Genomic DNA, 24,961 nt, shown 5'->3' on the forward strand with positions numbered 1-24,961 from the left:
TTCTTAGTCTCTGCTCAGCTATAGAATGGCATAATGAGCCTGAAAATCCACTTCTCTTTTCTGGGCCTATATTTTTCCAACTGTATAAAAAGAGGGTCGGTTCAGGTAACCGTTAAGTCCTCTTTCATCTGCATTCCCAAGTCAGACTCAGCAGGGAAAGGAAAGGTGACCTGGGACAAAGCCCAAGAGGAGCTGGGGGAACATGCAGGGTCTCACCGTGCTGGCCACAGCACCCTCCTGCTGAGTCCCATCCCGGAACCAGATGATGGTAGCAGCAGGCTTAGCATTAAAGGCTCGGCATGTGAGGTTGTAGGGGGTGCCTGCTTGCAGCAGAAGTACAGGACCTCCATCAATCCTAGTATCCTCTGGAGGGACTGTGGGGGAGAGAACAAAGTCAGTCCAGGGTGCAGTGCAGACATTACTGCCCTGATGACCAAAACCTCTGTCCCTGAAGTCATCCCTCCCTCGGCATACCCACTCCAGGGTGAAGCAAGGCCCTCAACTTATATAGCTTTTCATGCCCTTTATCAGTTATTCTTCCACAGCCTTTACCTTATTCCAGTACTATACCCCTTGCCATTGCTCAAGGATACATACAGATGAGGAAGTGCCCTTAAATAAGGAAAGGACTGGTCTATATCAGGGTTTGAGTATAGCTCATACCTTGGGGGGGCCTGGCACAGAAAGGTGGCTACCTCCACAGAGTTTCTTCCATTTTCTCTTGTCTGCTCCTCTTTCCTGAAGCAGCCAGATGAGCAAGTCTATTATAGCAGTCTTCCCAATGGACTCTTTGACTCCATTCCCTGCTAGACCCAACCCATCCATCACTGCTAGCAGGTTATTTTCTCAGGCTTAGTAGCACTAAATCTGTGCTACTTCTTTGCTCAAACACCTTCACTGGCTACCGATTGCTATGGGTAGAAGTTCCAAGTACCTCAGCCTACTGTTAGGGGATCCTTAGGCTAAGTTCTTGCACTTTCATACCTCATCTTTGCTTTTGCTCTTCTTTCCTTCATGGCTTCTGTTGAAGTGCTATCCATTCTGTTTGCATCTTTGTTGCTGCACAAGGCCTTCTATACCATACCTCCTCACCCCACAACTACCACCTCAATAGTCCTGGCCAGGAACTCCAATCTCCTTTCACTATCTACTTTGTGTTTGGGTTACTTATGATAATTACCCACACCACTTCCCCAACCAAAGCCATTATTCCTGGAAAAGCAGGGACCTTGCTTCATCTATATTTATATTCTCCAGTGCCCAGAATATGTCTGAGGTAGGCTCTTGCTAAGTGCTTAAGAAGTTGAAATGCAGATGGTCAATACCCCCATAGTCTTCTAAATGCTCTGGTGAACCAGACTACAAGTTTCCTACTGTTATGCTCAACTCATGCATGCAGAGTGGTAGGAGGGGGAAAGAATCAGGCTACCTTGGTGTTAAATCTTGGCACTTTTGTTTTCCTGTCTTGTGATCTTCAGTGAGTCCCTCACGTCACTGAGTCTTAATTTCTTCAACAGTGTCTGCCTATGCAACTGTCATGAAAGTCAGGTAAGGCACTGAATATAGATGGTAATGTGCACAGCGCAGGTAATATGTGAAATGTGTTTGTTTTTACTGCTCAGACAAAAGTCAGCAGTGCTTCCAACTCCTGGCTAGCAAATTATCCTGAATGCCTAGCTACTCCCCTTTGTCACCGGTGTACCTAGTTTCAGTGCCAGATTGGCGCAGATTTGGAAATGGAGTGGGAAAGAGAGAAAAGTAGGAGGACATGGATAAAGAGCTGCCACTCGGGATCCTCTCCTTGAACCTTTCAGATTGACTATTTGTCACCTCTGTCACTAGCCCACCTTTTCCCTCATATCTGGGGCAAAGTAAAATAGATTGTTGATGTATCTGCCCAGCCATAAGTTATATAGCATGTGCTCACACATATTTTTTATGAACAAATTTTTATCTTTGTGACAAATTTTCATATTAATATGTATATGACATTGGCCTCTATTTCCTTCTTTGTAAAATTTGAAAATGGGCATTGATACCTATTCCCTATGGTTGTTATTGTGAATGGGGAAATGAGATCAAGAATGAGAAGGTACCTATAAACTGTAATGTGATGGACAATATTTCTACCATACATTGAATGCTCACCAGGTGTCAAAGTGTCTTGTATATATGATCTCACTTAATCCTCACCACCAAGTATATTTCATTAATCTTTTCATGGTAAATACCATGAATCCAAGTTTACAGATAAGGCACTGAGGCTCAGGGAGGTTAAGCAAATATGGTCAGAGACAGGAGAATGAGTTAAATGGCAAAACTAGGAGGTGGACCATGACCACAAACCATGGAGACATACTCATCACTGCTGCACTTGAGTTGTTTTCACTGTGAATAATGAAGAAGCTCTAGATCTGTAGATCTATATTATATCTGTGTCTGTGTCTGAGGGGGCTGAGAGTCCACATCTCTAAGCTTGCTGCAAGAAGAATGAAAGGCCATTCTGTAAAGAAGGCTAACCTGGGGTGGGGTTTGGAGGAGAGAATACTGAGGGTCTGGCTGCCGATGGGGGGAGTTGATGAGGCTGGCTATGTACAGGGAGGCTGACACCAGTTACAGTGCCCTGTACAGTGTCTGTGCCCCAAGGCTGCCCTGTACAGTGTCTGCACCCCAAGGCTGCCATGAAAAAAAAAAACTGTGTGTGCAGGTAAGCAAGGAGGGATGCAAGAAAGGTACTGCCTTTTTATTGCCTGCTTGAGGCCGTAGGTGATAGACAGTTTGAAAATTCAAGAGAGACAAGGAGGGGGGAAAAGCAGCCAGACTAACTTTTCATCTCTTCTATTCTTGGAGCCTTTTCTTGCTGCTCTCATCTGTACAAATCACCCAGATAGGCTACAAAGGTCCTCATCCTCAACACAAACCATGCCCTCCAAACAAGCTCTCCTACTCATATGGCTCTCCCTTACTGACTTGCAAGCTTTTTTAACAAGGTACTCCTCTATGTGGGTTCCCATCTATAGTTTCTTCTTCCAGGAAGCCTTCCTTGAAAGAACCAAGCCACTGGATACCATTATAAGCCCTGTTCCTGCAATACTCAGGAGCTTAGTTGGCCTTTCTTCATTTCTTTTTATTTCTGCCTGTGCTCAAGTAGGAAAAGGAAGGAACAATCATCAGGGCCTTCTCATTAAAATGGGAGTTTTCCAGAGCACTTATTCCAACACCCAAAACAGAGGCAGTTGGGGAGAGAAAAAGAAGAGAGAAGGTCTCCTAAGAATTTCTTGGTTCCCTTGGAATGCCTGGTCCAGTATGGGGCTCACACAGTCTAATAAGGGATGGAACTCATGTCTTTTCTTCCCATGCCCACCCTGGTGGTCATCTAACTCTTGCTCCCTCATCTCAATCCTGCTTCTTGCAAATTCTTCCCATTCTGTCCTTACCAGGGTGGAAATTCATGTCATACACCAACCTTAAGCCCTACTCCTTCAGGGTCTTTATGTCCAACAATATTGGTTGTGGAGTCCCCCCAGTTTTCATTTATTTTGAAACCTCACATTTCCCAGACTTTCAGTTTACAACTTCTTGCACAGGGAGCAAGAAAATGGTGGTTGCTAAGAAAAATGTAGTCTCATTATGCCATGTAACCGTAAGAAAATTAAGGTCCAGAGATTGCAACCTCTTCCGACTATTGATGCAAAAATGGCTCCGGTCTCCTGACTCCTATTCCAAGCCTCCTCCTCCTCCTGTCATACTAGAAGTATCTGTCATGCCCCACTGCCCACCACAGAAAAAAAAAAAAACTTCCTTGTGTTCAAGCTCACTCATTACCTCATTCATTCAACTTCAACAAATTCTAATTAGGGGAGGAAAAGAGAGGGTGCATGATAGATCAAACAAAGGCAGAAAAAAAAGCAAGGAACAGAGTGATAACAAAGGAAGAAGAGAGAGTCACCAGCAGACAGTCAAGCAGAGACAGAAGCACAAGATAGGCAGAGGCCCAGTGAGAGCTCCCGACCTTGAGTGAAACAGAAAGACTGATGGAGCCAGAGGTCCTGAAAGAGAGGCATGGCTGAGGTGGGAAGCACATCAGAGCTAGCCTCATATTTGTACTGTGTGTAGGAAAGAGTCACGTCATTATGAAAATGGCCCCCAGTGTTATCACAGAGGAACATCTGCTCTGTGCTTCTGGGGTGGCAACTGAGAGACATTACATCCTCCAGAGCCCATCCAGATGCCAACAGGACCCCTTCCCCAGTCCTTAGCCCTCAGCCCATTTCTTCCAGTCCTGCTTCCCTGTTTCCAGAGGAAGTGTCCAAGTGATTCTGAGGAGGAGGAGTGAGTGATGAGGGAGGAAAGGAGGAAAGGAGGAAGAGAAGGGGAGGGAGGGCTGAGTGCAGCTGAGTCAGGAAAAAAAGGAGCAAAGAAGGCAGTTTCTGGAGCTCAGAGGCAGTAGAGTGGAAGAGAGGATAGGAGAAGCTCCCTCACCAAAGGCCTGTCTGCCAGGAGAGGTTGGGTGAATGAAGCCTAGGTCTTTGTCACCCCAACACTCCTCTGCTCTGGCATGGAGAGTGTTACATTCAGAAGGCAGAGCCTAGCCCTTGAGCAGAGCCAAGTCCTTGAGCAGTCCTTGAGCAGCCTTGGCACAGGATGCCAGACCTCACATACCCAACATGTTTCACCAGTGGCTGTCCACATCCCCATTTTGCTTTCTACAATCTGAACCTGGCTTTAGAAGAAGTTACAAGACAGAGTTGAGGAGAGAAAGCTAAGAAGAGACAAGGAGCATAAGGCCAGGAACGGAGATGGAGAAGTGAAAAATGAAAGAGGTAATTAGAAAAGGGGAGAGACTGCCAGGATGTCATGGGAAAGAGAGAGGAAGAGTAGGCTGAGGGCACTGAGGGGTGTTGGGAGCTATTACTGAGCACGGTGAGTTTCGCCCGCCGGGAGCGCAGAGCAGCCTCGGTGGCCTGACATTCATAAGAAGCATCATCAGAGAGCTCGGCATCAGTGATCTCCAGGTTGTACTGCCCGGTGTCTGCAGAGCCCACGACCTGGTACCTCGGCCATGCTGCAGGAACAGAAAGGGGGAGCCCAGCATGAGCCCCATCCCAACCTGGGAGCCAGCCTGAATGACTGGGCATATCCTCTGCCCACTTCTCATCCCCCCCATCAGGGTTCACATCCCATCCCAGGGCCAACACTCCACCCTCTGCCCTCTTCTGGGACCCCATCCCAATAGATAAGGATGGGGTCCCAGATGTGGACACTGTAATGTCACAAAATCCCACAGTGGGACTAGGAGCCATAAAGCAGGAGAATGAAGGGACAGGGTGGTAATGAGAGGTTGGGTGAGGGTAGTGAGAGTAGAAGTAGGGTATGAGCAGGAGGAGATGAAATCTGCAATGCAATTTGAAGAGAAATTCTCATAATAGAAAAGAGAAAAATATAAAGATGACAGCAGAGTGAAAGGAGAGGAAGAGATGGGAAGATGCATAGTGCTAGGAAATATAGGGCATTGCAGCATAGACATGAGCTCACTGGGGCTAGAGGAAAGTTCGAGGAAGATCAAGGTTTTACTCTCACTTGCCAAGGGAAAAATGGATGAGGCAGGGTCCTGTTAGCTCCTTAAAGGAGCCTCTAAACCAGAATTCCTATTCCTGGAAGAAGCTGTGTCTATGGCAGATGGTCCTCAGAGAACATGGCTCTATGCAATTCAGTCTCCTTTGCTCCTGCCCAACCCCTCATATTCTCCTGCCCTCCCCTTCCCCACCATCAGCTTCTTCCCATTATTTTCCTCTGTCCAGAAGCTATTGATTCTTCTCACTCCATATTGACTTCTCTTTCCCTCTCTCTCTCCCAGTCTATCATCAATAGATCCACTGTACCTATCTTTTTCCTTTACACAGATTGCTCTAAACATACAACTTTCACCCATCTGTATTAATACATGACACCCACAGCAAATAATCTCAACCCTTTGGGCAATGATAAGAATAAAAATATATAGTCTCCCATAATTTTATCATTATACTGCTTTACAGTAAACAATGTGTTTTCACAAAATATATTCTCTCATTTGGTTCAAAATTTACAAATGCGCTTAAAAGGCAGGCAGAACTGTGACTATTATACTATTTTATGCAGTGGTAAACTAAGGTCCAGAGAGGTGAAGTGACTTTCTTAAGGTCACCCTGTTGGTAGTAGCAGAGCAGGACTAGCACCAAGTGACTTGATTCCTCATCTACTTTGCCAAGTAGCCTTTCCAAAAGAACCTTTGCTTGCTTTGGAATACAGGAGATTTTTTTGTTTATTTCCTTTTCTTTATTTATTTAATTTTTACTGATTCATATTTGCTTCAGCACTGGTTCCATGGAGCTTAATGAAAGCCCACTGAATAAATGAATAAGTGCTCAGGCTGATATTAAAATGACTTTTTGGTCTCTGAGCAGACATTGCCTGGGCAGGGGGCAGGAGAGGAGTTGGAATAAAGCTAACCTGATATAAAAGTTGCCTGTCCCTCTCTTGCTCTGCAGGAAACTCTCCCAGCACCTCCTGCTTCACTCGTTTCTGACTGTAGCAGCATTCTCGGTGTCTGTTTGTCTGTCTGAAACTTTTTTACATAAATATCTCTTGGTTTCCTTTGATCTCTCAGGCTTCTCACTGTCTTTCTTGAGCCAGTCCACAGGAAGAAACACAGAACTGCAGGGTTTGGAAAGTAGTGGAGACAGAGCTCTGGAGAAGAGAAAGAGAGCCTGACCCACACACTCAGAAGAGCCTGGGTGGAGCACAGAGAAGGGATACTGAGTCCAGGAGTCTATTTAGGGGAAGGGAGGGGTGGTAGGTCAAAAGACTGGATAGTCTGGATATTGGGATAGCTAGGTGGTCCCACTCACCTTTGAGTCCTTGGCCCATGCCCAGTGCCAGCCCATCCTTGGTCCATTGCACAATTCCTGAGTAGTTGAGCAGTATGCAGGAAAGCACGGCCCGCTGTCCGGCCACCACAGTCTGGTCAACTGGCTCCTGGCTGAAGCGAGTCTGGGTCCCTGGCAAAGCCAAAGCTGGCACTGGGTAAGGAGATGCATGAGGAAAGGGGATTCCCCCAAGAGGCAACCATTCCCAGGCTCCTGCTACCATCCTGCATCAAGCTTGAGAGAAATGAAGTCTGGGCAGGTGGACACTTGAGTCTCTGCCCCACTTTTGCCTCAATACCTTTCTTGCAAGATGTCAATGCCCAGCCTTGATTCTTTTCTCCCTCTATGGACCATGGGAATGGTTTCAGGAACCAAAGTGCTCAGCAATTATAGAAAGTGGTACAATATAATGTAAAGGCCTTATAGATTAAGGTAGTTGAACTCTCATTTTACAAATGAGGACACTGAGGTCTAGGAGATGAGTAACTTACCCAAGGACACCCAGTGAGTTAAGAACAGAGCTGGGGATTCAAACCTGAACCTCAGTACTCCAGGTCCTGGGCTCTTCCTATACCACTGCCCTCTCACTCTCACGCCTATGTCAGTTTACTTTAGCTCTGGCTCCATGGTGCTTAATAAAGTCTTGTTGAAACAATAAAATACTCTAACTGATATTAAAATGTTTTTGGCCTTTGAGAAGTCATTTTCTGGGCAAGAAGCAGGAGAGGCTAGAGAAATAAGTGTAAAGCACATTCCTCTCTTCCAGGAAGTCCATAAAAAATGCTACCGGGGATGCTGCCACCCCTCTCAGTCCTTGAGACATTAATATACCACTGGGCCTCTACTTGGACATGTTTTGTATGAGCCAGTGTGAAATAACCCACATGTGCAACTATACCAGGTAGATTTCCCTATGAATGAATCCAGTGAGTGCATAAGGGCAGTTTCTATGGGGCAGGTATGTATACAAGCTTCCTGAGAGGCTGTATATCCAAAACAAAGTGGCTATGATCCTACTTCATGGCAACTTGCCCTATTCTACATGTTCAGCCCTGGCTCCCACGCACTAGGTGTATGAGTGCACACACAAAGACACCCAGCACATGCTTGGCCTCCTGCACTGTAGGGAGCTATACATGGTTTCCTGGCTGGCAGTTCAGCCAAGAACATTTGATTAGAGCACTGCAGATTATTTGCCTTTAATTGTGGATACTAATGGAGCAGAGGATTGGGTGGTAGTTTCTTCTTCCCCAACACTCCCACCCACCCACTCCAGCCAGTCTGCTAAGCCCAGTGGTGGGAAGGCCTGAGCAAGATGCAAAGCTCCAGGAGCAGTGCCTCAGTTTCCAGTGCAGGGCTGCAGGGAAGAGAATAGGAAATGGAGGAACTGTGGGAAGGAAAAGGGAGAAGTCTGGGCATCCAAACCATGTCCCCAACCTGTAATATCACTGGAAACAAATCAAATTTCCCTAGAACTCAGGGGACTCCTTACCCTTCTTTTCCTCTCCAGTTCACAAGTCTTTGCAGAGACCACCATCCCAAATCCAACTGTTTCTAAACTAAGCTTTCCAAAATCTCTCTGATTCTCCATCACTCTGTGTGTAAGTAAGCAAATGGAACCTGTTCCTCCTCATTCCAAGACCTCCCTCTAAGTTATCAGAGACAGGACCCCAGTCCCATCCTCCCTTCTTTTTCCTCCTCCAGCTTCATTTCTCCCTTTTTTTCCAAACTCGGTCCACATTCATCTCATCCAAAAAGTCTTCTTAGATTGGTCCCTTAGCTCCTTGGGCAAACACAGCTTATACCATCACTCAGCCCTGTTGTCACAAGTCTATCCATCGGATTTCCCATCCCAAGCTATCAGACAGCCTGTACCCATGCTTTTGTTTGTCATGGGGTTGGATGGCATCTGGTAGGTGGGATGACTGCCCTATCTGTTCCATCAGAATGGAACCTCTGCTCAGGGCCAGGGCCATACTACCTTTTTCCCCTGAATTTCCCTGCACATTTGACATCTCTATTGGTTGCTGCATATAAAGGGATGAAGGGAGAGGGGACTGGGCCAAAATTGGGTTGGTGGAGAGCATATAATTGAATACACAAAGGAAGTCCTCTTTTGGTTAAGTGTGCAAATCTAGCTCTTTAGGTCTGCAGAGGATCAGGGAATTAGAAGCAGGGCTCCTCCCCCACACTGTTATGAGCAATTCTCCAGCTCTGCTGACCTGACAGTTCATCCATGTCTTCCAAAAAAACAAAGATATAGGCTCACTTATATTTCCAAGGGAGGTGGCAAGTCAGGTGAGCAGCCAGCATTATTAATTCAGGCATTTCATCATTATTATTCAAATTTACTCATATCATTATGCATTTGTCTAGTGTAGCTTCATGCCACAAACTCTCCACACTCACATTTCTCCTTCCTATGACCTCCAGAGTCTGAGTCAAGGCCTTCAGATTTGGGTGGCCTGTAAGCCTTGGCTTAGAGATTAAATTTATGTTTACAGCTTTCCGGTATGGGGCCTGAACACTTCCTAGTGAAATATCCAAAGAATGGTGAGAAGCTGGCTCCTTGTCCACTGAAGCAAAAAGGCAGTGGCCCTGCAGCAGGACAAAGTCAGTAGAATAGCTGCTGGGGTCAGTCAGAGATGAAAATCTTGCCAGGGGGAGGAGTAGTGTGACCTTGGGCCTATCACTTTCCTGTCTGGCCTCCATTGTTCACCTATACAATGATAAGTCTGGACTAAGAACTGCAAAGCTCCCTTTTAAAAGCACAGATTTAGGAAACAGTCAAGTTTGTTTAGTGCCTTTGCCACTTCCTAACCATGTGACCTTGGTCAAGTCACTTATCTCTACCTTATTTCCCTTATGGGTAAACTGAGGGATGCAAATGCTTACCTCCCAGAGTGTTGTGAAAATTGAATAGGATGAGATTTATGACATACCTGGTGCATTCCCTTACATGTACCCACTAAATTGTACCTATGGCCTTTATCTTTCCTAGGCAGTTGAATAAATAGTGGGACCTCCAGAAACCTGAGCAGAGACATGACAAAGTTCCTCTTCTGGTGATTTTGAAGTAAAATACCCTCTTTGTTTAAGCCTGGTTGAAGCAATTTATCTGGAGACAGAAGAATGGAGGAAATAATCCTGAGGAAAGAGTCTGGAGAGAAAGGAAAATGAAGGGTCTAGGGAATTTAATTCAAGGGAAAGGTAGCCTAGATCCCAAGCCTGCACCTGTAACAGACAATGTTTCCTGGCCCCCAAACAGTCCCTGCAACCAAGACAGTATCTGAGACAGAGTCCAGATGTCCTCAGGTTGTCCTAACTTGGTTCATGATTAAGAGAAAGCCCCAAGCCCCATTCTCTCCTCTCTTCATGCTCCATGGTTTTGTGACCCCTTTATACCCTTGGTCAAGCCTTTCTCTGGGTGGAATACTGTTTTCTCCCTCTCCTTTGAGATGCAAATAGTTACCTCCTCTGTGAAGTCTTCCATGACTGGCCTGCATGCCCTCAGAGCCCTTCGCACTCGCTTCTCACCTCAGCTATAGAAGGTCCACATTGAGACTTCTGGTCAAGATGGAGGCATAGGTAGATACACTGTACCTCCTCGCACAACCAAAACAAAGACAAAAAAAATTTAGAAGCAAAATAACAGCCAGAACTGACAGAGAATTGAACTGTATAAAAGTCGGACAGCCAAGGAGCCGAAACAGACATATTCATCCAGTCAGGGCAGAGTCAAGTGGCTGAGTGGAGAGAGGTCTTGGCACAGGAAGTGGTGACACCGGGAGTGCAAGGCACCCTGGGAGAGCAGACCCTGGGCACCCAGGCAGTGGTTGGAAGACCCCAAGCACAAAGTGGGGGCGAGTGTGAAGCAAGGCACTGTGTGCAAGGCGGATGGCTGACCTGGCAGTCCCACATTTGCATGCAGATAACTGGGGAGTGAGAAAGACTGTGCAGCCCAGGGTCCCAGCACCAGGAAATAAAGCCTTCAAAACACTGACACCTATGAAGGTTGATGTGTGGGGAGAGATTCCCAGGCTCACAGGAGAGTTCATTGGAGTGACCCACAGGGTCCTAGAATATACACAAGGCCACCCACCCAGGAACCAGCACCAGAGGGCCCAGTTTGCTTGGGGGGGAGCAGTGGAAGAAACTGAGGTCTGACAGAGAGCAGAGTAAGGACCACTGTTAAGACCCTGCCCCCACATATAGCATCACAAACCAGCCACTGGGTTGCCCCACCTTGGTGAACACCTAAGGCTCCACCGTTCACTACATAACAGGCACAACAAGACAAAAAAATGGCTAAAACAGAAGAACAAATCAAAGCTCCAGAAATAATACAACTAAGTGACCGAGAGATAGCCAACCTATCAGATGCACAGTTCAAAGCACTGGTGATCAGGATGCTCACAGAACTGGTTGAATTTGGTCACAAATTAGAAGAACAATTGAAGGCTATGCTCAGTGAAATGAAGGAAAATGCATGAGGAACCAATAGTGATGGGAAGAAAATTGAGACTCAAATCAATGGAGTGGATCAGAAGGAAGAAAGAAACAACCAAACAGAAAAGAATGAAGAAACAAGAATTCAAAAAAGGAGTAGAGGCTTAGGAACCTCCAGGATATCTTTAAACATCCCAACATCCAAATTATAGGGGTACCAGAAGGAGAAGAGGAACAGCCACAAGTGGAAAACTTATTTCAACAAATAATAAAGGAGAACTTCCCCAATCTGGCAAAGGAAATAGACTTCCAGGAAGTCCAAGAAGCTCAGAGAGTCCAAAAGAAGGTGGACCCAAGGAGGAACACACCAAGGCACATCAGAATTACATTAGCCAAGATTAAAATGAAGGAGAGAATCCTAGAAGCAGCAAGAGATAAGGGGACAGTCACCTGCAAAGGAGTTCCCGTAAGACGGTCAACTGATTTCTCAAAAGAGACCTTACAGGCAAGAAGTGGCTAGAAAGAAGTATTCCAAGTCATGAAAGACAAGGACCTACATCCAAGATTGCTCTACCCAGCAAAGCTTTCATTTAGAATGGAAAGGCAGATAAAGCACTTCCCAGATAAGGTCAAGTTAAAGAAGTTCATCATCACCAAGCCCTTACTATATGAAATGTTAAAGAGACATATCTAAGAAGAAGATAAAAAATATGAGCAGTAAAAAGATGGCAAACTCACAATTATTAACAATGACACCTAAAGCAGAAGCAAACTAAGCAAACAACTAGAACAGGAACAGAACCACAGAAATGGAGATCACATGGAGGGTTAGCAACAGGGGAGTGGGAGGAGAAGAGAGGGGGAAAAGGTACAGAGAATAAGCATAGAAGGTAGGTAGAAAATAGACAGGGGGAGGGTAAGAATAGTATGGGAAATGTAGAAGCTAAAGAACTTATGACACATAGACATGAACTAAAGGGGGGGAATGTGGGTGGGAGAGGATGTGCAGGGTGGAGGGTAATGAAGGTGGGGAAATGGGACATCTGTAATAGCATAGTCAATAAATTTTTTTTTAAAAAAAGGTCCACATTGCACTGCCCACCCCCCTTGCTGCTCTGGGGGGATTCTTTGTATCTGGAATTTGTTGTTCAGAGCTCCAGCCCCATCACCTATTATTGGCTTTGGCTGCCAGGCACATAGTAGGTATTCTGAGTAAGTCTGTTGATTGATGGACTAAAAGTGAGTGGATTCCTGAGCAAAGTCCTACCCTTTGAAACAAGGAAAGAAGGCAGAGTACTGCCTGCTCCAGTTCAGGCTCATAGACTCCAGCAAAGGCAGAGACAGGGCAGAAGACTGGAGGGACATGTGTTCCAGTCGTTGCAGTGAAAGGAAGAAAAGTGCTGGGGAAGGGCTTGGAGTCAGTCCTGGGAGGCTCCCTGAAAGAGGAAGTAGACTTGGACTGGGTGGGAGAAACAGAACTCTGGAAGCTTCTGATGAAGTGATGCAGAGACGCAGATGGTCATAAAAGAATATGGAAATTGCTGAGGAAAAAGCCTAGCAAGTGAGCAATGGGGTGCCAGCATAGGACAGGACACAAAAGGAAGGGCAGAGATGTCCTGGTGGCATTACAAACAAAAAAGGGGCACTGTGTGTGTCTTTGAGTGTCAAGAAGGCACCAAGAACCAGTCAGTAACAGTGGCTAACAAGGATACACACAATGCCGAGAACATGTACCTGATCTTCCACCATTCTTGACACAGAGCAACATCTGCATGGGAACTAGGAGCAAAGTTTCAGTTACATTCTTCTGCCCATACCCCATTTCCAGGAAATAAAAGCAGTGCTAAACAGAAATGTAGACAAATACCTGACTGTGGAATGGTGATGTGGGGCCCAGGAGCCAGATGAGAGGAGAACCAGAACAGGACTGGACACAGACAGAACAAGAAAGCAGTATCAAATAAATGGCCTTGCACACCTGGCAGCACCAGTCTAAGGTGAGGGTGAACCTGCATGTGTTTTTAAAAGAATTCCCACCTGCCTTGATCCAATTCCCTTTCTGTTTTCAGATACCATCACAGATGTGGTGAGCTCCTAGGCAGCTGTCATGAAGAAGCAGAACAAACCAGCTGGAGCAGGAGTATACAAACTTACATAGACCCAGTAGGAGGCACAAAAGATACTGAGAAATCCACACAAAAGATAGGCAGAGAGAGTTGAAGAGGGAAGGAGAGAAATAAGACTGAAGAAAAAGCAAGAAAGGAAGAAGAGAATTTGGCCAGAAATCCCAGGAAAGAAAAAGATCTAGAGAATAGCAACAGGAAAGTCTCCACATTTGGAGTCAAGGAGACCCAGGCCTGCAGGCAGAAAAGAAAATAGCTGAGGGTGGCTGAGAAATGGAGTCAAAGAGTGAAGGGCAGGGAGATGCATGTTGAGTGTGTGGGCTTCCATGGGAGTCAGGACCCCATCTCCTGCTCCTTCTTTTGGAGTTGTCTCAGTTCAGACATGTTACTTTGGACTGGTGGTGGGGGGGGGCTCTCAGATACCACATATTCCCCAGGCAAAGTGTAGCTACCAGAACAGGTGATTCCTAGGAGGATCATCTAGAGTTTTTGAGCAGGTGAAAGGTGAAGAGGGTGGAGAGGGCGAGGGGACCACAGAGGGACCCTGAGGAGAAATTAGGAGTGCATATCTTGAGGGGAAGTTCTGTGCTTCTCACACAAACCCCAACTTCCCATGGTCTTCCCCTCAGCCTCTATCCCAGACCTCCTTCCTTTTGATTAAATCCTCTACCCTCACTACCTCACTTCATAACTCAAAGCTTCTCAAGTTTTCACCTTGAAATAGTTCTGTCCCTGCAATAGCTCCTCCACATAGCTTGGGCTTCTGGTTAGAGCACTTATCACAGTCTGTCTTGGATTAAAAGCCACTTCCGTGTACACTTCTGTATCTCCCACTCCCTTGGAAAGCCCTGGAGAACCGAGACACTTTGATTTACCTTTCTTGTCCCTTCAATCCCAGCAATGTTCCTTAATATTAATAATTCCCAATTACAAGATGTTAACTATGTGCTAAGCACCAAGACAGATGCCTTATAGACATCATTTCTAACATTAAAATCCACTACCAGTGGTGGTTCATATCTCCATTTTGTAAAAAATGGAAATGGTTCCAGGGTGCTTAAGGTACAGACATTACGTAGCAAAGGTGAAAATGAACTTAGGTTTTTAGGCTGCATAGATAGTCCCTGCCCTTCTCACTGTGCCATACTAAGGAACACCCAAGAAGTATCTCCTGAATAAAATGGACTCATGGCCTCCACCTCAGAGAATTTCTGGTGCCCTAAATTCTGCATCCATCTACCACTTCCATTCTTCACTTTACACCTCAGACTTCCATCTCAACCTTGTTTACCTCCGAGGACAGTGTTCTTTAGATCTGGAGCTGGCCAGTGGCTTATAGCCACACAGGACTTGCTACACATGTTGCCACCAACCATAGAAGGCTGGATATAAATATCCCTGAATGAAGGAAGACTGGTTCCCAAGGCTGGAACAACCATAAACAGCATCCAGAAGGTCTCAATGATTAGCAAAGTGCCAACCTTTTAGTCACTGGGACTAATTCACTTTGTACCCAACAACCCAATGAGGCCCATTATTATTCCTAAGAAGACTCTAAAACTCAGATGCAGGGGGGAGGGTGGAGGTGGAGGTGTAAGAGGGAAGAGGATATAGAAGGAATAAATGGTAATGAAAAATATAGTAAAATTTAAAAATTAATTAAAATTAAAAAAAAAGGATCTTAAGGCTCAGAGATATAAACACCTTTACTCCAATCACACAGCTGGTCAATATTGAAGACAGTAAGCAAAGCAAGTCGTCAGAACATCTGCTCCCCTGGAATACCATCACAAAAGTCTGGCTATTACTGTCTTCTTATCTCTTACCACCTCCTGGGACCTCTTAGCTCAGACTCTGGCCATTATCCAAACCTGTCCCCTGGGCCTCTCCATCTTCCTTTGATACTGTCCCCTTACTCAAGACACCTTTTCCCTAGTAACATCCCACTTCTCCTTCTCAACACTGTTGTTCCTGAGGTAACACTCCCTTCCAATCTTGTTTTCCAACTCCCTCTTATATCTTTGACACAGCATTGGGGTCCAGTTAGACCAGGAGAGGCCAGCTGTTCTGGTCTGTGTGTGAACATATATCCTGTCCCCACTGAGCCTACCCTGGGGCTGGGACCAGGCTTCCCTGGAAAGACATGGTGAAGACAGAGGAATCAAATACCATTTTTGACTGAGAACTAAGTGACCTCTGATACCTATCATAGAGAGGCTGGAAATGCTTACAAAGTTTCTTACACACATTGTATACTTTTTGTGAGCACACATGAACCATACCTAACACACAAGCACACACATTGCTGTTGTGCGTATGCATGCACATATACATAAACGTGCACACCCCTTCTGCACCTTTGCATTCAAGTACATGTTTTTGCACCCCATGGGCATCTGTCTGTGCCCATGTCTTGGAATATATGCCCTGGTAGTCATGTTCCCAGATCCCTGCCTGCCAGAAATGCCAGGAGCCAGAGACAGAGTGGGGCCAACCAGATGAGAAGCCAAGAGAGCAAGACTACAGGAGAGGGAAGGTGGAGGTCTGGTTCTGTCTCCTGGAATTTATCAAAGGAGCAGTAATGAACCCCCTGGGCTGAAGCAGTTCCCACATGCTTCACTCCAGATGCTGCTGATTCAAAGAGAAGCCTTTGATACAGACCAACAGCTTTCAGATGGAACTAACCTCCCCACACCCAACTCTTCCTCTCTTCGCTCTCACATCTTTGCTCTCCCCACTTACCCAACACCTGATTTTGTCCCCCTCCAACTCCAGCCATTCTTTCCCTGTTCTATGAAAACTACAACTGATGTTGTAGAGAGGGTACCTCTCATTGAATACTCTCACCAAGAAAGAGGATTGCGATTCTCTGGGCAAGGCCAGCAAAAAGGAAAGGAGAAAAGAGAGGGAGGTTTGCATTTTTTATAGTGAAGAGGAAGGGAGGAAGTGAAAGAGAGAGGAAAGGTGCTGAAGAAGTGATGGCTGGGGCAGAGCACAGTGAGGACAGACAGGAAAGAAATTCTGGCCCATGGAGGCAGACAGAGAGGCAGATTTATAGGTTCACTATGACCCTTAGACTAGAGGCTCCCAGGAGGGAAGTACCAGGCCTGCCCAGCTGACTGATGCATTTTGACTTACACGAAGCCGAGCCCAGAATCCAAAAATGTCAAAATGTAATGTGACTTCACTGCCCAAAAAACAAGTTTCCAAACATTCACAATTACCACCCCCACTCTTTTGTCCACCAGTATTCATGTTATCAAAGCACTTTCATAATTTGAAGTAAAGATCACTCAGTAAAAGAGTAGGGCTCTCAAATGCCTTGACTCAGCTGACCCATGACCTTCACCACCTTCCTGTTTTTGGTCCTTTCTCATCCCAGGGAGCTGAACTCATTGGCTGAAAAACTAGTTTTTCCTCCCTCCTCACAACATGATTGGCCAAGCCACCCTGATGTCTACCTCCAAGGCAGGGGTATTATAGGGACAGCCAAAAGGGGAATCTTTCCAGAGACCGGATGGGAGTTTACAAAACCAGGCCACAGTCTGGCCTGGTTTTCTTGCATTCAGCACAGAGGCTGGTTACCACAGAGGATGGTTACAGAGGCTGGCCACAGGGCTTGGCTGGTGTCATAGTGACAGGCACATGGATTTATTGGTCTTGGCTAGTAGATTAGTCACCAATAGAGGCAGAAACAGAATTCTGAAAGTACCAAGGGAAGTTGGCCTAATACTACTTGCCAAGAACAGAGTAGTTTAGGCCTAAGTCAGGAAGTATGGGCTTACTGGTCCTGGCTCTGCTACCACCCAGCTGTGTGACTTTGGGGAGGTCACCTTACTTCTCTGGGTTTCAGCTTGCTTGAACTCTAGAGAGTGAGCTAAATTATTGGCTCCCAAGGGCCATTCCCACTCTCCTGAGTCCTCAGCCAAACCTTGCTGACATGCCTAAGGACTCAGCCCTGTGCCCTTTACCCTTTCAGACTGTGAGGAAGTTGTTATATCTGGGGCCATCTTGGCATTTCCTCCCAAAAGGCCGTAAAGGCAGGCGTGTGGGTTTGTGGCACTGACAGTGGCTGAGAGGACCCAGATGACATGTAATATCTAGCATAGGAAAAGAAAGGCCATTCTTTGTTTCCTTTGTAAGGAATTCCACATCAGAGTTCCTTACATCTCCTTCTTCTAGGTTCATGGTGAGAAAAAAAGAGGATAGAGGTCAAATAATCCTGGGTCTCTGAAGTGACTTGCGAGACCATGCCTAGTCACAAGAACCCTAAGGTCACTAGCTAAAAGGGACTCGCAGGAGCAGCTGAAAATACTCCACTCCCCCTTCACCCTGCCCCATTTGGACCTCCAGCCCCCTCTACCCAGCCAGCTCAAGGCACTTGAGCTAGACCTGATCTGGCAAGTCTATATAAATTGGCTCTGGCAGGGAACCCTAAGAATATTTTATGGGAAGGACAATGATATTGTGAGCCCAAGTGGTATTGATATACAGCAGGTATGACAGGAGGGGGCAGAGAGAGGGTGGCAGGGATGGTGGATGATTATGCTAAAAAAAACTGAATTTCATTCTGGCTTCAGTGGGCAAGAGAAGGGAGGTGCAGGAAAGAGTAGGCAGGTGGCTGGGAAGGACTTTAGCTCAGATAGGAAACAGAGGATAAGAGGAAAGAGAGAAAAAATAGAGAGAGGGAAGAAGAGACAGTAAAAGCTAGGACAGAGAAGCCTTCTCTGGCTTCTTTCACAAAGAAGGCATCTGGAAGAGATGAATGAAATAAGGCATCAAGAGCTGGAGTGAGAAGGCAGGAGAAGAAGATGATCTACCAGCCCTCCTTTCTCCAACCTAAAGAACCAAATTGAGGAGGTACCCAAATGCCAGCAGTCCCCAAGTCCATAGAGTGGGAGGAAAATAAACTGAGGCACAGGACACTGAAATAGATGGCGCAGTGTGCAAAGACAAAATTAAAATACCACAGAGAAAAGGATGGAAAGAGAGTCACAGACAGAAAATTGAGAGCAAAGTAGATGAAGACATTTGGTGGCAGGGAGAATGAGAAAGAGGATGTAAGAAACTGTTTTAAGGTAAGGTAGGAAGGAGGTAAAGTGACACTCATGTAAAAGAGAGAATAAGATACAAAAATAAGAAAAATTTTGGAAAGATAAGAAAATTAAATTGGAAAGGGAATCTGGATTAGAGCTGAAAAAAGCCTCGATCACCAGCTCAACATATTTATTTTGAAGAAACTGATGGTCAGCAAAGGAGAGAGATATTTGAGGCAGAGCTATTTGACATATTTGAGATATTTGTCTCCAAATTCCTAGTGGTATCTGAGTCAGCATCTCAGTTACAGAAGACTCCTTTCTCTAGGAGCAGGGCATACCCAAAACCCTGCTCATCTTGTATTGTTGGTGGGGGTAACATGGCAGGGGTAGGGAATGTACTGAGAAACCCTCCTTCACTAAAATAAGAGAGGTAAAAGAGAAATTATGGAGGAGAAACCTGGAGAGATACATACAAAAAAAAGTAATAGGACCATCTGGGAAGAAAATGAGGACAGAAGGAGAAAAAGTATTGGAGAAGGTTAAGAGGGGTGCAGCAGGGGCCTGGGGGCTGTTCAGGAAGATGTGAGGAGAGGTCTGGGGCAGATAATCATCCTTAGGCCCCATCTGAAGGTCTGGAGCATTTAGGTCAAAGGAAAGGAGTAAAATCCTCAAGAGATGGAAGGGATTTTTTATAGGATTAGCAAAGGAGAGACAGTTGGCTTGTATCTGAGGTAATTCCAAGGGCAACTAAGGCAGGCTTCTTGTTTCTCCCCACAAAGATGGTTGGGAAGTAGTAACTGCTACCACTCACCTCCCTCCCACAGGGATCCTCAAGGGGGCAGCTAATCTTTGTTCCAGGCCACAGGGCACCCTCCAGGAGAGAAATCAATGAGTCACCCCTTTTCTTTGCCATTCTGCCCCTCCAGGGCAAACAAAAAAAATTGTTCTGAGGCCTAACCCCATTTCCTCAGCCTATATTAACCCATCCTCTATCTTTTCTCTCTCAGGCTAATGGGCAAAGGCCTCACTACAGAGAAGTTCTACTCTGAAAGCCACCCTCTGGTTGCTTTAAGATTCTTAGTTACTATGATTAGGAATATGGCTTCAGAGTACAATCTGAGAGTAGCCAGAATGGCACTTCTGAGTCTCCTCAATAGGCTTAACTCACAGCAAGAAATGCAGGCTGGTCCCCAGACCCTCTGCAAAAATGTCTCCTGGAATTTTTAGAAACAGCTCCACAATAAATAGCCTTAACTCTGAGAAATACAGAAAAGTGAGGGCTGGGGCAGCCATAAAAAGGAGATCTCCTTTATGCTGAAACCAAAAGTGCCAGAAGGAAATCAAGATCTTCTGATACCCAATAGGAACTTGTAATTAAGGACGCTTCTCTATTTCTAAGTCAAATGAGCTTTATTATTTTCTACAACTGCTTACAGTTCCTTCCCTCAAAATTAAAGACCAGCAAATCCAAGTGTTAGAAATCTCCTTCCAAAGCCAGGAACCCTTCATCAGAGATAAATGTAAATTCCCCAGCACTTGCAAGAGAGACTACCTGACTCTATGAGCCAGGTCAGCAACTAATGTAGGAAGGCATGGGCCTCTGATGAATGTTCTTTAAATTGGCACTATCTGTCTACTAGTAACTCTGAGAAAGGCTGACTTGGCAGATATGCTGCAAGCCTTTAACACAGGTGTATCCCCAGGCCCCATTGCTGAGTCTTCATTACAGGCTTCAAGGACAAAAATAATAACTGTAGCTCCCATGGCAGCAGATTTTTCTTTTTATTCATATAAGAATTTTGTAATAGTACATGGAAGTGAGTTCCCATCACTAAAGGTGTTGCTGGATGACTACCTATTAGCAGTGTTCCAGAGGGCTTTGAGTAATATTTAAGATCCTTTTCAATTCTGGCACTTTATAAAAAATTCTGTTCACACATCTTATATATCTTCTTCTTACTTTGGACACATATCTATCAAATAGTCAATTTGTAACACTTCAATTGAGGTGGACTGAAATGATTAGCAGTACCAAAATTTAAAGGAAGAATTTCTGAATAGAGAATCTGCAGGGAAAAGAACAGTTCAAAAACAGTCTAGGATGAAAGTTGAAGATATAAGTAAAACTTTTGTCCCATGGCAATTAATCATGAAACTTCAATGAGCTAGCATGGTTATTATTTAGACCTGTAGTTTAGTTTGTAGCTGCACTGTATTTTATTCTGGCTGTTCTTACACATGACTAGATTGTAAACTCCTTGAAGCAACAGATGTATCTTAGTTGTGGATCTTCCAAATTTACTAGTACAAAAGTGCTTTGCACACAATAGGCACTTAAACACTTTTCATTTGATTAATTAAATTAATAATTAACAGATAAAGCATATACACTAAAAATACCTTAATTCAATATTCATTCATTCATTCATTCATATAACAAACATTTTTAGTGTCTACTACATACCAGGCACCATCCTGGACTCTGGGATACAAAGTGAACAAGACAAACCTGGTCCTGCTATCACCCTGCTTACAGTCTAGCCAACACATCCAAGTATTCAGACAATGCAGCATATTGAGTATCATGATGGAGCAACACAGAGAAAAGCATTTTAGATCAAAGAGCAAACTGCATTCTTCACATGTCTTACTTCCATATTGGTCTTCCCTTGGGCTGAGACCCATATCTTGTTGGCCTTTGTTAGTTTTACTCCCTTTCTACAGTCATACAAGTTGGAAATTAGAGGCCTTGCTTGGCACACACTAGATATTCAATAAATAATCACTTACTAAACTTGCAGATGAGAAGTATTTTAACGGCCACAGAACAGTGGGGGAGGGCATTCTAAAGGAAACAGCATGGACCAAGACATGGAGACATAAAAAACCAGTGAGCATTTAGAAGTGGCTAGAATTCAGGTACATAAAAAATTGGAATCAAGGTCATATCTGTTTAAAATTTACACAATTTCTCCTTGTGGGTATTCCTTAATGCCCTCTAGAAATATCCAGGCTGCTGAGAAAAATTGCACATAGACAAAGGAAGAGGTCCAGATTCAGAAAGACAAAAGTGGAGGCTGAAGCTGATGACGTTGCAATGTGACAATCTGGTAAGGTTCAGGGATGGACTTAGAATCAGAAGAAATCAGGCAGCTATTTGGGGGTGTAAGTATGTGTGGATTTTGCGTTGTGTATGTGTTACTGGAGCACCAGGGAGTCTCCTTCACTGACCAAGATGTTGGCAGGGAAAAGTTCTTACACTGAACACACGGAAAGCTAGAAATATCAATGGATAGGGCCAGAGTGCAAAAAGCTAGGAAGACAATTGGAAGAAAAAGACCTTTCCCTCCTCATTCCAGTACTGGATTAGGGGTGGGACCAGGGCAAGGCAAGCACATGTGCCATAGAAGTCAAAATGGCACAGGGGGAGGTGCTGGACCAAAAAAGGCCTGTCAGTCTAGCCTGGAGAAAGAAGGAATTGATTGGGAGGTATACCTTCCCAAAGTGCAACAGAAGTTTGGAAATTTGATTCCTCATTTTGAGAAAGAACTTGGTCTGCCCCATACCCAAGCTAATATAATCCCAGGGGAACAAAGAGGTAGGCTTGTGGCTCGCTTGCTCATGACCTGCACTTACATAGTGAACTCGCCTGTTCTCTCCATGGGCCACGTGGCCTTAGCAGCCAAGTGGCCCATGGCCTCCAGGAAGGAGGCTCGCTCTCTCTCTCTCTCTTGCCCACCTGGTGATGCACTGGCTGATGCATTTGCATGCTCTTCTGGCCCTAGCAGCCACATGGCCCATGGTCGTGTGGGCACCACACACAGGCTCCACATGCAGGCTCCAGCAGGAATTTGAAATGAACAGCATCCAGGAACAAGCTAAGCTACCTGGATGGGGACAATGACCACTTAGTAGCTGCCTGTGGGTTCCAAAGGATGGCACTTTAAAATGGAACAGGAACTCTGGACATTGGCTTTTGTCTTGGTATTGCTAAGGAGATGGGCTTTGAGGCAGGAGTCTGCCATTCTCCCAAATCACAGCACCTGAATAAAACCTTTCTTTTTGCACCAGCATCTGCTTCAAGAATTTGGCTTCTGTGGCAACACACAGCTGAATATCAATTTTTTATTTGGTTACATGTGTGGTGGTGGGGTTAGTGTCCTTGTGTCTAGTGAGCTCATGTATCTTACTGTATATCTACATACAAGTATTGTATGTAGCCACCAAAAGAGAGAATGGGGCACTTCTGCCTATAACTAGGGCATTCTAGACTTTTCTAATCAATCTCCATTAAGATTTCCCAAAAAGGTGCTTCTAAAGATCCCAATTTAGAGACAACTAAATCAGTCCTACATAAAGTAAAAGCAGCTCTGACTGGCTGCTGAATTGATCCACCTAACTTTGTTCATTTTACATATGCTAGGGGCAGGGAATGTTACTTTGCTTCAGGGAGCAGAGGGAATGAACCTCCAAGTGGAGGCTCTGTAACTAACAGCTATAGAAGGAAGATCTGAATAGGCAGTGGCTGACATGGGGGATGGAACATCCAGAGGTTGTCCTTCAGGGTTGATGACACAGGATCTGGAGACTAGGGCTGGGAACTCAGGTCTGTCTGCTCCTGATATTTCCTGTTCTGCCAGAGTGGTTGTAAAGATGGTATTGATTTTCCTCCCCCATCCCATTCAAATAAGCTACTCTGACCAGTGCCCTCATACATGTCCTTTTCAACTTTTTTCTTTTTTTAGAATAGCATGGCAAGATGCTTTTATATTTTTATTTAAATATATTTTATTGATTATGCTATTACAGTTGTCCTATTTTTTCTCCCCTTTATTCCCCTCTGTCCTATACCCCACCTCCCACCGACATTCCCCCACCTTAGTGCATGCTTGTGGGTTGTACATATAAATTCTTTGGCTTCTCCATTTCCCATTCTATTCTTACCATCCCTCTGTCTATTTCCTAGCACTATTTATGTTTATTTTATTTTATTGTTTTATTTTACAGTTAAAGAACACTTATTATTTTGATTATTATTAATTTAAATTAATAAAATTATGCTCCCAACCCTACCAAACAGGAAAAAATATACTATATACTATTAACATATAAGAAACCTCAGTGTATCTGGCCCTGGCTGGTGTAGCTCAGCAGATTGAGCGCAGGCCTGTGAACCACAGGATTGTGGTTCAATTCCCAGTCAGGGCACACGCCCCGGTTTCAGGCCAGTTCCCAGCAGGGGACTCAGGAGAGGCAACCATACATTGATATTTCTTTTTTCCCCTTTTTTATTTTTAATATATTTTATTGATTATGCCATTACAGTTGTCCCATTTCCCCCCTTCATTCCCCTCCACTATTCACACCCCCTCCCCCACCATTTCTCCCTTTAGTTTATGACCACGAGTCTCAAGTTCTTTAGATTTTATGTCTCCACTACTATTCTTGCCCTCCCCCCTATTTTCTACCTACCATCTATGCTACTTATTTTCTGTACCTTCTCCCCCCTTCTCCTCCTCCCACTCCCCTGTTGCTAACCCTCCATGTGATCTTCATTTCTATGGTTCTGCTCCTGATCTAGCTATCCTCTTAATTTGCTTTTGTTTTAGGTGTGGTTGATAATAACTGTGAGTTTGCTGTCCTTTCACTGTTCATCCTTTTTATCTTCTTTTTCTTAGGTAAGTCCCTTTAACATTTCATATAATAAGGGCTCGGTGATGATGAACTCCTTGAATTTGATCTTATTTGAGAAGCACTTTATCTGCCCTTCCATTCTAAATGAAAGCTTTGCTGGGTAGAGCAATCTTGGATGTAGGTCTTTGGATTTTATGACTTGGAATACTTCTTTCCAGCCCCTTCTTGCCTGTAAGGTCTCTTTTGAGAAATCCACTGAAAGTCTGATGGAAACTCCTTTGTAGGTGACTGTCCAGGGAAGTAGCTCTTGCTGCTTCTAGGAATCTCTCCTTCATTTTAATCTTGGCTAATGTAATTCTAATGTGCCTTGGTATGTTCCTTCTTGGGTCCAACTTCTTTGGGACTCTCTGAGCTTCCTGGATTTCCTGGAAGTCTATTTCCTTTGCCAGATTGAGGGAGTTCTCCTTTATTATTTGTTGAAATAAGTTTTCCACTCATGGCTGTTCCTCTTCCCCTTCTGGCATCCCTATAAACGGATGTTGGGATGTTTAAAGATGTCCTGAAGGTTCCTAAGCCTCTCCTCATTTTTTTGAATTCTTGTTTCTACATTCTTTTCTGTTTGGTCATTTTTTCCTCTTTCTTGTCCACTCCTTTGATTTGAGTCCCAGTTTCCTTTCCATTACTATTGGTTTCCTGCGCATTTCCCTTCATTTCAATTAGTTTAGCCTTCATATGTTCCTCTAATTTGTGACTAAAATCAACCAGTTCTGTGAGCATCCTGATCACCAGTGTTTTAAACTGTCCGTCT

At 44.8% G+C, this 24,961-nt stretch overlaps 1 protein-coding gene across 10 annotated transcripts in view; it reads right to left on the bottom strand.

Annotated features, from left to right (window-relative positions):
- The window catches only part of KIRREL1 (kirre like nephrin family adhesion molecule 1), a 123,738-nt gene that overhangs the window by 13,071 nt on the left and 85,706 nt on the right, over positions 1-24,961 (bottom strand). For 3 of the 10 annotated variants that reach the window (XM_053667989.1, XM_053667990.1, XM_037137033.2), the window contains exons 2-4: positions 6,891-7,061; positions 4,916-5,065; positions 217-374 (exon numbers count right to left, since the gene is read on the bottom strand). In XM_053667989.1, the coding sequence (XP_053523964.1) occupies positions 217-374; positions 4,916-5,065; positions 6,891-7,061 (479 nt within the window). Of the gene's footprint in view, positions 1-216; positions 375-4,915; positions 5,066-6,890; positions 7,062-10,380; positions 10,517-24,961 lie in introns of those variants that run through there. The other 7 variants (XM_053667986.1, XM_037137039.2, XM_053667988.1 and 4 more) reach the window with 5 other exon arrangements.

The sequence above is a fragment of the Artibeus jamaicensis genome, unplaced genomic scaffold, assembly GCF_021234435.1.
Source record: "Artibeus jamaicensis isolate MK-2021 breed Jamaican fruit bat unplaced genomic scaffold, CSHL_Jam_final contig_475, whole genome shotgun sequence".
Lineage (NCBI taxonomy): Eukaryota > Metazoa > Chordata > Mammalia > Chiroptera > Phyllostomidae > Artibeus > Artibeus jamaicensis.